The sequence below is a fragment of the Corythoichthys intestinalis genome, chromosome 1 (genome assembly GCF_030265065.1).
Source record: "Corythoichthys intestinalis isolate RoL2023-P3 chromosome 1, ASM3026506v1, whole genome shotgun sequence".
NCBI classification, from domain to species: Eukaryota; Metazoa; Chordata; class Actinopteri; order Syngnathiformes; family Syngnathidae; genus Corythoichthys; species Corythoichthys intestinalis.
Window position 1 is genome coordinate 50,130,591 of NC_080395.1, and position 15,061 is coordinate 50,145,651.

At 37.7% G+C, this 15,061-nt stretch overlaps 1 protein-coding gene and 1 long non-coding RNA gene across 2 annotated transcripts; both read left to right on the plus strand.

Annotated features, from left to right (window-relative positions):
• The first annotated feature begins 4,306 nt into the window (after positions 1-4,306).
• LOC130920457 (uncharacterized) lies at positions 4,307-4,901 on the plus strand. Its single transcript, XR_009064153.1, has 2 exons — positions 4,307-4,551; positions 4,639-4,901. It is a non-coding gene; the product is annotated as an uncharacterized LOC130920457 (long non-coding RNA).
• A 1,255-nt stretch (positions 4,902-6,156) lies between these two features.
• rs1a (retinoschisin 1a) lies at positions 6,157-14,423 on the plus strand. The gene is made up of 6 exons (XM_057843154.1): positions 6,157-6,281; positions 6,384-6,409; positions 7,444-7,564; positions 10,857-10,998; positions 11,752-11,947; positions 12,026-14,423. Exons 1-6 carry the CDS (start codon positions 6,227-6,229, stop codon positions 12,176-12,178), a joined length of 693 nt encoding a protein of 230 aa, XP_057699137.1. The 5' UTR covers positions 6,157-6,226; the 3' UTR covers positions 12,179-14,423.
• Positions 14,424-15,061: the final 638 nt, after the last annotated feature.

Sequence of the window (15,061 nt, forward strand, 5' to 3'; positions counted from 1 at the left end):
TCAAGTTGTAACTTGCATTATAAGTAGAAAAAAAATTCATAATAAGTGTAACAAGTGAACAGTTCAATGGATGCAAGTTATCATCATTGGCAATTGTTGTTGTTTGTGTATACTCTTATATATATTCCTCGGTCATTTGTGAACGGATCACAATTAAATTTGGTAGGTATATTCGAGGGACGTACACGCATCAATCCATGAAGTCTGATTTTTTATTCATCGTATCAGGGTTGATTAATTAATTACGAACTTAAATTTGCCTGTAGGTCATGAGTTAGCCAACAGAGGGCATAAATGCTCTTCATCACAGCTTGTGCTTGTTTACTCCTAGTAACTCAATCCATAAAATTGTCCAAAATGGGTCATTCAAATTCTGACTTCTTGAAAATGGCGTACTTTCTTCAACTCATTCGCTACAATTGATGGTGATAAACATTCAATTCATTTGAACTGAAGTGAACTATCAATGCTAGCCCTTCTAGTTCAAATTATCGCCAAAGGCACTGAAACATCCTCCTTTGCTGCTATCTCTCCCAGTTCAAATGGATTGGACATCAGTGAATGAGTTACAGTGCCTTGCAAAAGTATTCGGCCCCCTTGAATCTTGCAACCTTTCGCCACATTTCAGGCTTCAAACATAAAGATATGAAATGTAATTTTTTTGTCAAGAATCAACAACAAGTGGGACACAATCGTGAAGTGGAACAACATTTATTGGATAATTTAAACTTTTTTAACAAATAAAAAACTAAAAAGTGGGGCGTGCAATATTATTTGGCCCCTTTACTTTCAGTGCAGCAAACTCACTCCAGAAGTTCAGTGAGGATCTCTGAATGATCCAATGTTGTCCTAAATGACCGATGATGATAAATAGAATCCACCTGTGTGTAATCAAGATGGATGCAGCCAAATACAGGAACATTCTGGAAGAAAACGTGTTGGTATCTGCACAACACCTGAGACTGGGACGGAGATTTATCTTCCAACAGGACAATGATCCAAAACATAAAGCCAAATCTACAATGGAATGGTTAAAAAAAAACGTATCCAGGTGTTAGAATGGCCAAGTCAAAATCCAGACCTGAATCCAATCGAGAATCTGTGGAAAGAGCTGAAGACTTCTGTTCACAAACACTCTCCATCCAACCTCACTGAGCTCGAGCTGTTTTGCAAGGAAGAATGGGCAAGAATGTCAGTCTCTCGATGTGCAAAACTGATAGAAACATACCCCAAGCGACTTGCAGCTGTAATTGGAGCAAAAGGTGGCGCTACAAAGTATTAACGCAAGGGGGCCGAATAATATTGCACACCCCACTTTTCAGTTTTTTATTTGTTAAAAAAGTTTAAATTATCCAATAAATTTTGTTCCACTTCACGATTGTGTCCCACTTGTTGTTGATTCTTGACAAAAAATTAAAATTTTATATCTTTATGTTTGAAGCCTGAAATGTGGCGAAAGGTTGCAAGGTTCAAGGGGGCCGAATACTTTTGCAAGGCACTGTATTGATACTATTTTTAATAAATGAAAAATAATTGTTCAACAGAAACAGTATTTTTCACACTATAAGGCGCACCTAAAAGCCTTCAATTTTCTCAAAAGCTGACGGTGCGCCTTATAATCTGATGATCCTTATACAGTATCTATACCAATATTGGTTAATCTTGGTATGACATTCCCCTTAGCGCAGCTTCATCCAGTGGAAGCATAACTCATTTGCTCCCAAAAACGTATAAATATTCTATTTTTAATTGTTTCAGTGTCCCAAAGACGTATTTATACGTCTTTTACGTTTTTTTTTTTTTTTTTTTCACAAGAGACATCTCTAGGTTCTGATGCAACTTCGCTCCAAAGCACAATGCTGAAAATCCATTTTAAAGCAATAAAACTGGGCTCTGGAGGGCAGTAGCGCATTTGGTAAGAACTCATATTGGACCATGAAAGGAAGTGAATGAAGAGAAATTGTCAGGAAACGGAAGTTGGAAGAAGTAAGAAGCGTGAGAAAAATGTGGAGAATGATGTCAAACACAAGGCATATGCCCCACACAAGTTCCCTAGGTGAATTCTGTTATGAGGTAGTGGTCACTACACGGGTCCCCCACAGGATTCACCCACACAGGATGCCAAGCGTAACCCAGTTTAACGGAACGGAATGGTCGGGTTGCACGGCCGGGGCAACAGCCGCGGCCACAACAGCGTCATCTCTCAGTTCAATAGTTTAGTTATGTGTAAATAAATTGTTACTTTAATATCAAAAGCGCTATTTGTCTTGTTGTTTATGTTATTTTGTAGAAGGAAAAAATTCAGATGTTTGGGATGTCACAAAAGCAAAAAATAGCTGTGTTAAAGTCAAAGTTATGTTTGAAATGTATGCTTTTACAAAAAGCTCAATTTCTCTGTTTTTTCATCAGAAATTGGAAAATTGCTCAAACTAAGCTGTTTTCTAATGCTGATTTCTAAAGAATTAAAAAAGATATGTACTAACTTTTTTTCCTGCTGAAAGAAGAGAGTCTAATCTTTCTTTTGGTGGGTTCCATGTTTATATAACAATAGAACAGAATTTTCTGTGGGCCTTGCACAATCAGACAAAATCCAGTAAAACGGCCAGGAGCGAAGGGGGTTGCTCCGGTGAAAATGGCTGGGAGTGAATGAGTTAACCACCACCACTACTACTACTACTACTACTACTTATAATGCGGTGCACCCTGTTTATGAAAAAAGTTTTAAAATAGGCCATTCATTGAAGCTGCGCCTTATACGCCCATGCGCCATATAATGCGGAAAATATGGCGGGTTCCATCTGACTAAGGCCATGTGTACACCCAGCAGATTTTTTTTTAAAACCGAGGATCCTGCCCTAATATGTCAGGAAAAAATAATTACGTTCACACCAGCACGTTTATAGAAAAAAAAAAATCTTCCACAGCCGACCGCATTCATGAATTTTTAAGTATTTTTTTTAAAACCGAGGATCCTGCCCTAATATGTCAGGAAATAATAATTACGTTCACACCAGCACGTTTATAGAAAAAAAAAATCTTCCACAGCCGACCGCATTTATTAATTTTTAAGTACATTGGTCTCATGTGTGACACAGGGACATAGTTTCTCAGTCTGTGACATTTTCACAGTTAAATCTTTGGTTATCAGTGTCCACATGATGGCGCCACAAACGCAGAATTCACACTTCTTCACTCTGGGCGCAGTTTTCTAGAACCCTCATTTAAATGTGCGTGTGGATGATAGGCAAAATGGTAGAAAAGCTTTTCTTTTTGCCAAATACCCTGCTATGAGTAGACATGGCCTAAGATTCAGAAGATCCTACACTCCACTTAATTGTACTGCTAGACAATATGAATTTTACTGGAAAAAAATAAACAAAACTAAATAAATAAATAAATACCGTATTGGCCCGAATATAAGACAGTGTTTTTTGCATTGAGATAACACTGAAAAAGAGGGGGTCGTCTTATATTCGCGGTCTAGACATTACACCCATTCACGAAGCTAGATGGCGGCAGATATCATTGAAGCGATGTTCTGTCATGACAGATCTCAGCTACTCTTTTTAGTTTAACCAGTTTGCATGATTTTATTGCAATGTTTTTCCTTATTCAGATTTGTTTCAAGACTACAGTTACAGTTAGAGTTTACTTTGATGGTTAATTCAGTTATTGCAATTTTGTTGTTTTATCACAATAGATTGATTTATTTACATTTAAAAAACCAGAAGGCATTCATTTACGAATGTGATTGAACTTTAGTTTACATATTTAAATGTTCAGATTTGAATGAGGCAAAATAACATGCTTTTTTCTCTCAAATATATTGTTATAATCATTTGTTTCGGATGTACTGTAATTATTTTCTGTATAAAAATTTGGTGTTGAAAAAGTCTTTTTTCAAACTTGAGTCTTAAAAAAGAGGGGGTCATCTTATAATCAGGGCCGTCTTATATTTGGGCCAATACGGTAGATAAATAAAGAAAATTTTTAAGACTTAAAAAGAAATGAAGGATAAAAAATTCTACATCTTAAATGTAAACTACAAAGATACCCCCTCGAAAAATGATCAATTGACTGTTTTCATACCATTTGATTTAGGATTTGAATTGACTATTTTTCCCACATAGTTTATAAATTCTACCTAAAAAACTCATACATTTCAACATTTAAGTTAATTCAAATAAAGATGGCATTCCACAAGATATGACACAGAATATTATTTTTCAACAAAATAAACCTGTTCAAAAGGTCGCACGGAGTTTACTTTTCCCATCCATACATTGTTAAAAGATGCACTTGAAGCCAAGCGGTCCAAGCTTGCTGTGTGAGAGTAATTAAGCCTCATTAGGAAAAGCTGTTTTTAATTTGCTCTCATTAAAAACAGCCTTTTGCACTCTGTGTGTGTCTCTAAGGTGTACAGACACTCAATTCACTCGCTCCCCGGTGTGCTTCAGAACTTCATCGAACCAGACAACAATGAAGGCCCGTTCCACACAAGCAGTGCCCAAGAAGAGGTGTCGTCGTGCTCGATCCAGAACTCTTCACCAGGTCAGAACCCCAGCCAAGCATCAAATTAGGGTTTGGTTTGGTGTTCGACATGAAATGCTTGTGTTTTCTTTTGGTCTCAAATTGCAGGTTAGTTCAGCCCGGTCGTGTGCTCTGGACTTCCTGCTGGGTGCTCATAGTTTACCAAGACCTGTTATGCTCCGATTAGTGAGCTCAGAAGCTTCAAGGGTCTCGAGAAGGAATGGCCTCAGAGTTGTGCGTCTACGTGATATCGATGCCGCGGTCGCGTTGCTGCGACGGAGGACGTGTACAGAGGTTGCTGCTTGACTTGTTGGATGGGAACTGTAATCTTTTATTCGTTATTAAAGAGTTTATTTTTAATGAACCCTCAAGCATTTGTTGGTATCCATCTTTGGTTGGAAATCTACACCCTTAAATTGTAAATTGCAAGTTAAGGTAGGATGACCAAACGTCCTCTTTTGCCCGGACATGTCCACTTTTCATGTACTGTCCATTGCGTCCGGACAGGTTTGATAAATTCATGAAAATGTCTGGTTTTCATTTGTCACGGGACCAATTAGCGTGTTGAAATTGAGTGACACTTTGCACGCATGTTCCCAGAGAGCCTGCCCAGTTTTTTTTTTTTTTTTAAACGATCAATACGTATATAATCAAATGCTCATGTACCCAAAAGACTGTCTTATACCTTTTATTCTACTTCGGATACAAATTTGCACATGCATGTGCAGTCACAGACTGGCTTTATCATGGCGTTAACTGTCAATTCTCATTAACAAACAAGCCTTCGTCACGACAGGAGCTCACGGGCCATAGGTACACTTGCTAAACGTTTTATCAACCGTTGACTTCTGTTGGAGCTTTGTACTGGCGTGATCTGTAAAATCCCGTTTGGTGTTGCATCGTTGCGCTGCCGATTGTAAACTTTTATAGCAATGTTTCATTTTGCCTCTGCTAATAAGTGTAGCTATCAATGAGCTAAGCCACGCTAGGCATTATGGGAAATGTAGTATTGAACTGTTTGGAAACTTGCTGGTGGAGTGGTTTATTTCGGTTATTGTTCGCATACAATCTAGAACATTGAGAATAACAATTGAGTGAGAATTTGTCAATTGTCATGGTAGTAATTCATAAAAATGTTTAGTTGGCACATAGCTTTGTGTATTGACTACATTTCCACGGGTCTGCATTTTATCATTAGTCGCTTTTTTTTGTGGGCGTTTTTATTTTTATTTTTTTAGGAAGAATATCCTGTTTAGTATTTGAATGTTTCTTTAGTTATATACTATATGGCAATATAGATTTTATAATAATAATTTTAAAAATCTATCCCGACAGAGGAGGCACACTTTAAATATATTAAAGTGACATACACCTTTGAGTGAACTTCGAGTAAAATTCAAGTATCTCGAGGCCAGGCTGTATTTCCTCTTTTTTGGAAATCAGAATATGGTCACCCTAAATTAAGGAACAGATTTAACATCAAATGCAGCAAACAAGATGACAACTGTATTGAGTCTGAAAATGTATCTTAATCTCATTAGATGCCATCACAACAACAAACACAGCTCTGGTCTGCCACCAAACACGTATCTGTAGGAGGGGCTTTGCCAGATAAGGATGGCATTAGGTCGGGCACTTGGATTACTGTAATCCAGACTTTGCATGGGTGCTGGTTTGCTTGTTGCAGTTCTGCGAGATGTCTGTAGACATGCGTCCTTTCCTGCCTGCTCTGCTTTTTATGGTGGCTCACGGTAAGATTGGCACCTTACCATTGTTGAGTAATGGAATTGATTGCTTCTTTTCAGACTGAATTTATAGCACTGATATTTTTCTTTGTCCACCTGCTTGACCAGTGATCCTCCACAGCCATGCTCAAGAGGTACCATCAAACCACTGCCACCACAATATATGAACATTTTTTTGTGACTTCAGACACTATAAACAGTTTAATTCTTGTGCTTGTTTTTTGTGATCTACTGTTTTACAGGGTAGTATTGTAAAATTCAAATTAATCACGCATAGGCTCAACCATTTTAGGGGCTGCTGTTCAAGCACCCCTAAAAAAAACTGCTTATTTATTAATTTACACATATACCGTACTGTATGCTGCATATGCATATTGCGCACATGAACATTTTTTTATTCTTTTTTTTTTTTTTTAAATTACCCCGTAAAAGACCCTAAATTGTGATCCATAGTTAACTTATTTTTGTGCAATAGTGCATAATTAATTTAAAAAAATTTTTTTTTAAAACCACTTACGGTAGTTGTTTGACTTAGTTTAACCACTCTGCTGTTGTTGGAGGAAAAAAGGTCATGAAATGGCATGTTATGTTCTGTAACTGTCTTTTCAAATTTGGTCAGAAATATTTGTTTTGCATGTAAATCTGACAAAATGTACATGTCAAGTTTTAAAAATATCCACACTTTTGTAAATTTGATTCGGTCCTTCACTAAGATCAATTTACATTTTGAAAATGTATATTTTGGGACAAATACTGTAGCATTGTTGCCGTTTTTTATTTTTTATTTTTTTTTTTTAGTCCTACCGCTAATTTGTTTTGACATATAATGAGGCTAAAATAATTCATTTCAAAACATCCCTCTAATGTTGGCTAACCTATTGTTAGATTTATAGTTAGGTGTACCTGTAAGTGAACCTTACCTGACTACAAACATGCAGGGATCTCAATTGAGAAAAATATATTTACAACATATACTGTACATATTTTAGAGAATAGACTGATAAATCATTCATACATTTTAAATAACCCTTAAATGATTGGCTGGTATAATCCTTCCGGTTTAAATGGATTTAACGTCGTCAATGGCAATGAATAAGTTATTTGAATAGGTTTTAGACCTGTATCCTTTAAGTTTGTGTCAATAACGTGTATATATATATTTTTGAAGGCTGGTGTGTCTGAAGCGTGGACCAGCAGGTCGTGCAAATGTGACTGTGACGAAGGTGTGGCGCCAACAGAGTTCTCCTCCATTAGTGCTTCCTCAGTTAGAGGTGTGGACTGCATGCCAGGTAAAAAACACTTTCATCAACACATACCTTTTAGCCTGTGGACTCACAAAAATGCTACTGATAAAAGACTACTAATGAATAAACAGAGCTCCAACTGTAGGCACGGGTAAGCAAGTGAATGAAGAGGATGTCTATTTATAATGTATGTACCGTTCACGCATGAATGTGTCACTGCAGGGTGAATGCTCCTGTGGAGGGAAAAGGTGGAGCTGACAGGAAGAAGAATCATCACATAATTGTAGTGCAAAGTGGGAAGTATAGCTGATAGTACAGTATGTACAATAATGATTCAATTACATCTATGATGAAGCTTTACTGTGAATCAATGACTGAAAACAGAAAAATAAGATATTCATTTTAGAAGTGATGCTCATGATAAGTAAGCTTAAATTTTTATTAAAGTTTGTTAAAACGTACAATTAGCGCTTAATTTTATTTTTGTCACTGTCACATTTTCCCCGATATTTTAGATGATAAACAATCTATCCAAACAAAGAAAAATTGGGGGGAAAAAAGTTTAAAAGGGTAAATATTTGAAAAACAAAATCTCAACCACTCGTTTTTGTGACTTTGACTTTATCTGTGCTCAATTTCTCAATTCCAGCGATCGTCGTTTTTTTTTTTTTCTTTGCGTGCTCAATTCAGCACACGCTAGTAACGTGTCATGAAGCCAACCAACCAGAGCATAGCGGAGGGCAAACAGCCAACCAGTGTACTTATGTACCCACATTTAAATGTTCCCTTTTAATTATAACCCCTAAAATTCCCCTGGAAATGTTTTTTCTTTGCACGGATTAAAATCAAGCCAAATCAAAAACTATATGCAGTAAAGTTATCATTAACTATACAGCTAACGGTCTAGCCATGTTTATTTACAAAATAAAACACAGGGCTAAATTAAATCTACATTTAATCACAGACCAATTTCCTTTATTATTGTACATCCGCCCACATGTCTTAGTGCATGGATATTGATTATCAAAGTCTTGATTAGACAAAGGGGGGAGGGGGGTCATCAACCTTTTGTTAAATCACAAAATTTCAAAGGTCTTAAAAATGTTTATTTTTCACTCACCTGATTTGACCTAGTTTTTAAGGTGTCAAAAAAAAATGCTGTCCTGTTCAAAATGTTTCTGTCCCCCAGAAAATACTGATTTTAAGCTTTCCAATGATGTATCACACATGCATATCGGACAATTTTGAAAGTTGGCCAAATTGGGGGTGTCAGAGCGGAACTTCAAGTCACCTGAGTGTTTTCCGCCATATATATAAATATTTATATAATGTATAGACAGTCTTGTCGGTGTTTTCCGCCATATAAATAGATATATGGCGAAAAACACTCAGGTGTCTTGAAGTTCCACTCTGGGATCCCCAATTTAGCCAAATTTCAAAATTGTCCGATATGCATGTGTGATACATCACTGGAAAACTTAAAATCTCAATTTTCTGGGGGAAGAAAAAACAGGAGGGCATTTAAAAAAAATAAATAAACCGAAGCGAAACCCTATAAAAGGGGGTGGGAGCATGACAGAGCATAATTAAAGACGCCATGATTTTAACGAGATATTATCGCGTACGTACCTTGTTTCGATCCAAAAACTCCATGTAGCATGTATCTTCGAATTTCAAGACACAGATGTGAATGACCACAGCTGGATTTTGGGGGGATTTTATGGGTGAAACATGGTAATATAACAAGCGTCGCCATGCAGAAAAATCGCAGACATCAAGGAGTGGTCGAGATGTTCTTGTTCATATATTTACCTTCTTAAATGTATTTTTTTTTTTTTCAAATTTTCTTTATTTGGATCGTTATTTATCACCTAACATATTGGGGAAAATGCAACAGTAAGAAAAAAAAAAAAAAATACAAGGTAGCTATCCGTGACTTATTTACAGACACCATTTTTTTCATTGTGACGTTAGTTGCTTAAAAGTTCAAAATATGCAAGTGAATAATTTTTTAAAGTTTAAAAAAAAAAAAAAAAAAAAAAAAAAGAAATATTAAACATTAATTAATGATTCCAACCTAAAAATGAATAATACCTTCGTTTTATGGCCTGGTTGAAATAAAAGCGGTTGCGCGACGTCTGTAAATGGGGGTTTTCGGGGTAAAAGGGACAAATTAAAAATAGTTCGGGGTTTCATGCGCCATGAATCTGCTATGGCAGCATATAGACATGTTGTTCTATCAAACACAACAGTTGTTTTGGCTTAAAATACAGCAATTTCTTTTAAAGAGAAGTACAAGAGCAGAAACTGCTTTTTCAGTCTTGTCTGGGTTTTCCGCCATTTATATAAATATATATATATATAATGTATACAGTGTATCACAAACGTGAGTACACCTCTCACATTTTTGCAGATATTTTTGTATATCTTTTCATGGGACCACACTGACAAAATGACACTTTGACACAATGAAAAGCAGTCTGTATTGGCAACAAAAGTGAGTACACACCTTAGAAACTACGTACATCCCTAAATGTCCAAATTGAGTACTGTTACTTCTTGTTATTTTCCCTCCAAAATGTCATGTGGCTTGTTACAGGGGTGCTATCTGCATTGCTGCAGAGATTGAAGAGGTGGGGGGTCAGCCTGTTAGTGCTCTGACCATACGCCGCACTCCACATCAAATTAGTGTGCATGGCTGTCAACCCAGGAGGAAGCTTCTTCTGGTGATGGTACACTAGAAAGCCCGCCCGTCTCTTCAGACCATAATACATGGTTCCAGTAATCCGTGTGCTTTGTTGACATGTCTTCAGCAAACCATTTGCTGGCTTTCTTGTGTACCATTGAATAAAAAATTCAAACTTATCCAAATTGCATCCAAGTCCCAAGCTTTGGTGTTATGCAAGATCTTATCTCCTCAATGCATTGTAATGATGGGATTAGACTGGACAGGCCACTGTGCGATTATTAGAAAACAAAAGTGTAATTCATTTCAGTGGGACAATCTTTTTGCTCGCTGGGGAAATTTTGTTCTTCGCTTTTTGGACTTACCAACAGGATGTGTTGTTTTAGGTCACGGATGTCACATGAGGGGACAGATAGAGGAGCGCTAAAGCTCGAGAGGGGACGACGGGGCCATCTGTCCTCTCGCTCCACTAATGGCTGTGACTGATCTTTTGCAGGAGAGAATTAAAAGTGGATGCTTTTAGGATGTGATGTGGGTCACTCTAGGGGCTGTTTAAGCCTCAGGGGTTCCGTGATGGCCATTTGTTTCCACCTATATCCCTTTTTTGATTCATTTTACAATGTAGAAATATATTTTTCTTGTTTGATGCAGAGTGTCCGTACCACAAACCTCTGGGCTTCGAGGCAGGATCAGTGAGTCCAGACCAGATCACCTGCTCCAACGAGGACCAATACAGCGGATGGTTTGCCTCTTGGTTGCCTAGCAAGGCTCGGCTCAACAGTCAAGGTTTTGGGTAGGCAAAGCGCCTTTCCTTGGTATTGACCGGGATCGACGGCCAATCCATTTATTGTTGCCAGATTGGAAAAATGGCACACCAGCCCAAACCACACCCTGTCATTCAAATTTTTTACAATTCAATGTTTAATTTTTGTATAATAACCAGAATAAAAAAATCAGTGGTGGACACATTGTAATGTTTCGTTCGTAAGCATCATTGGAGATTTGTTTCTTAGAAAAAGTTAACTTTTGTAATTTTGTTTTAACACCAAACAAGTTAATAATTTCCTGAATATTTATTCATTCTTAAACATCAAAAATAGATGTTTATCAATAGAAAGCACTGTCAAAGTACAACTTTGACAATATTTTCCAGATTCTGAAATGCATTCTGTGAAAATTATTCTTATTGCGTCAAATGTGCCTGTCACAAAGAAATGATTTAAACACACCTGGATATGCAATGACCCCGCCCCCCAAAAATACAGTGCATGTAATATATTTTAATGTCATTTTTGCAATTATTTTGTTGAATTTTACTGTGTAAATACAAACCAGAAATGACATAAAGATGTTAGACAAAAAAGATGTTAAAACTAATCAATAATGGGCGGTTCCTTCCAAAACTGGCAAATTTTGTCAAAAGTAACCCAAAATGTATCAACCTACTCAATGCATTTCTCTCCTGCACCAAATCTTTAAAATAGCCCAATTGGGAGGGAACCCGTCTAATCTGGCAAAACTGAATCCATCCGGTTTTGTACTACAGGTGTGCTTGGCTGTCCAAGTTCCAAGACAACAGTCAATGGCTGCAGATTGACCTGAGGGAGGTCACAGTGGTCTCCGGGATTCTCACTCAAGGCCGTTGCGACGCCGACGAGTGGGTTACCAAGTACAGCGTGCAGTACCGCACTGATGACAAACTCAACTGGATCTATTACAAAGACCAAACTGGAAACAATAGGGTCAGTAGGATAACAATCTGTCTTCGCTGTGGACTGTAACGCTCCGTTTTGACGGAATGATTTTCTCTGCTCTCGCAGGTGTTTTACGGAAACTCTGATCGCTCATCGTCTGTGCAGAACCTCCTGCGGCCGCCCATCGTAGCGCGCTACATCCGCATCCTTCCCTTGGGTTGGCACACACGCATTGCTCTGCGTCTGGAGCTGCTGCTCTGCATGAACAAATGTGCCTGAAGTGACCCTCCGACCCTTCGTCCAAACACTTTTTGAATGTGTGTATTCTGTCAGTATTTTCATTCCATTTTTGTTGGTTAATCCAGAATTCTTTATCAATTTAGGCCAGGGATGTCCAAACTTTTTCCTCCGAGACAACATGCAATGTTGGGTTAGCCTTTAAAGGTCTGTGCTGAGTGATCATCACACACTAAACGTTACTTGTAGTGTTAGCATAGCATTTGCGTGAGCAGTAGACTAATGCTAACGGCGCCAAACACAACACTGCATTGAAACAGTCAGTGAAACATATACAGGTAGTCCCCGGGTTACGGACGAGTCAACCGAATTTCAGCATAAGTCAGAATTAACCTTTTGAGTACCCGTAAATCTCAAAATAACTCTCCAAAAACGCGTATTATATGTCACATTAATAAAGTAAAAATAAGATACTGTACCTACCATCAATGCTGAGAGGGGTTACTGCACTTTCAGATATAAACTGAAATTTCAGGTAAGTCCCGGAAGTTAAACGGGTGGCCCTTATGTCTAAAAGCAATTTCCCGGGTCGAATGACACGGACATTAACCGTGTCGCATGATAGTATAATGTCCGAGACTTAACTGGGATGCGGCATGTATGAAAACAGTCGGTTAATTCCTGGGTCAAAGCACGAATGCTGATAGCATAAATATGGTGCCGGGCCGATCGTCATTTCCACTTTCTTTACAGTAAGACGAAACAAACATCGCAATTATCAACATGGCAAACTGGAAAAATGGCAAAATAAACTGAAAACGTAACGAAATTAAATCGCTACTGAATCTCAGAGCTGAGGGAGAGACGGTCCATCGTCCATCTTTGGATCATGGATCTTTGGATCCTCGCACAGAGAGCGCCAAGTCGCCAACACGGGACAAGTCTGAAAGTGTCCAACCTGAGTAATTCCCGGTAGATCACCCCATGTCTGAAAACCATGACACGGGTAAATCCCACATCACATTATGCGGGAATTTAGCGGGATATAAGTCTGAAAGGGGCTTTAATGTGACCAAAAAATAAAAACACTGGTGACAAAATTGCAGACGAGACTACGGCATCATAAAGTCGAAATCACGTAATAAACGTCATAACCCGGGGACTATCTGTATACACGAGTGAAATTTGTGATGTATTCATAATTTGCTGTGGGCCAATAATAAATGGGCAACGCCAGCCGTAATTTGGACACCACTGATTTAGGCCATTTCATCATTTTTCGAGGCAAAAATATGAGAAGGCTGTATCATGCTAGCGTCTCTATCGTGGCTATAATGAATGTGATGTTTGATATGCAAATACAGTTGACGTTGGATTTGTTTCACGAGCAGATTTAAATTTCCTCAATTGTTACATTTGCAGTGAAAAGGCATAAATTCAAAGCATTAATTGGCAGTGGCGACAGAGAGCGCGCGTTGCCATGGAAGAGGTATGAGCGGATCCAGAGCACGCCTTTCATGTGTGGAGCGTAATGAAATGCTCGCTACCTCTTTTGACACAAAGTGGTCAGCAGGGAATTTGACAGCTCTCAACATGCCTCGCCTTAAATAAAAGGCAGGTGATGACTTCAAATATCATTTGTTGGTTATGGCAAAACAAACACCCCAGGTCATGTTCCTGCAATGTACTGTACTGTATATCCTGTCATGATGTCTCAGGCCTGTGGTTTTCTTGGACAAAATGCTAATAATTTTGTTTCATCATGCCAAGTTCCAACTAGGATATAGTATATCAGTCATTATAAAACTAAATTTCTAATATGGAATTTTTATGGAGAGACTTTTTTTCGCTGCAAACAAAGTTTGACTGAAAGATTTCTTCCAACACGATTTACCATCAAATTTCCAACATATTTTTTTCATGAACGGGTTTTACATTTCAATTAAAAAAAAAATTGAACAAAAAAATGTTTTTTCTCTGAACTGATAATTCTTTCTAATATGTTAAATATTCTGATTTAACCTTTTTTTTTTTTTTTTTTTTAAAATTATAAATAATCCTGATGGATTTGTTTTAACATTTAGAAATTAAGTGTAACATACATATACTGTAAGTCTTTTGTTAACCAATATTGTATTTTGTTTTAAATTTTAGAACGTAGCATACTGTACTTATATATTCCCTTTTGTTTAAATTTTCACGTATTTGAAAGTTACATTATATGTGCATGTCTTGTTGTTTTGCCCCAATGTGGAATTTATTTATAATAAACATGTCCTGAAAGAAACTGTCAATTTGTGTGCAAGTAAATGAAAATGTGATCCCTTCTTGTTCCCACAAAATGGTGACAAGGAGCAACTTTTGACCATCGTAATTTATGGACTATAAACCTATACTTTTTCCACTCATTTTGAATCCTGTGGCTTATAGTCCAGTGCGTCTTATTTGTTGATTTATTCGGGTTAATAGGTACCATAGCACTTTATTTGACAGGGGCGTCATAAGACCTCCAAAACACCGTCATAATTATGACATGACATTGTCATGGGCATTAATGCTTTTGACAGGTCTCATTAAGTGTCAACTGGCAAATTATGTCTCTAACTCCATTTATGTCCAGGTCGGATCTTTTAAATCCATTCAAAAGGGAGATCATTTGCCGGATGACACAAAACGACATCCGTCATAAGCATTTATTTATGCTCATGGCAGTGTCATGTCATAATTATTATGGTGTTGTGACAGTCTGATGTCGCCACTGCCAAATAAAGTGCTACCAAATTCCATAACTAGCAGTTAATGAAACAACTAGAACAGTAACTGAAGAAATAATTAGCATAGAACAGGGGTCCCCAACCGCCAGGCCGCGGACCGGTACCGGTCCGTGGCGCATTTGCTACCGGGCCGCACAGAAATAATAATTCA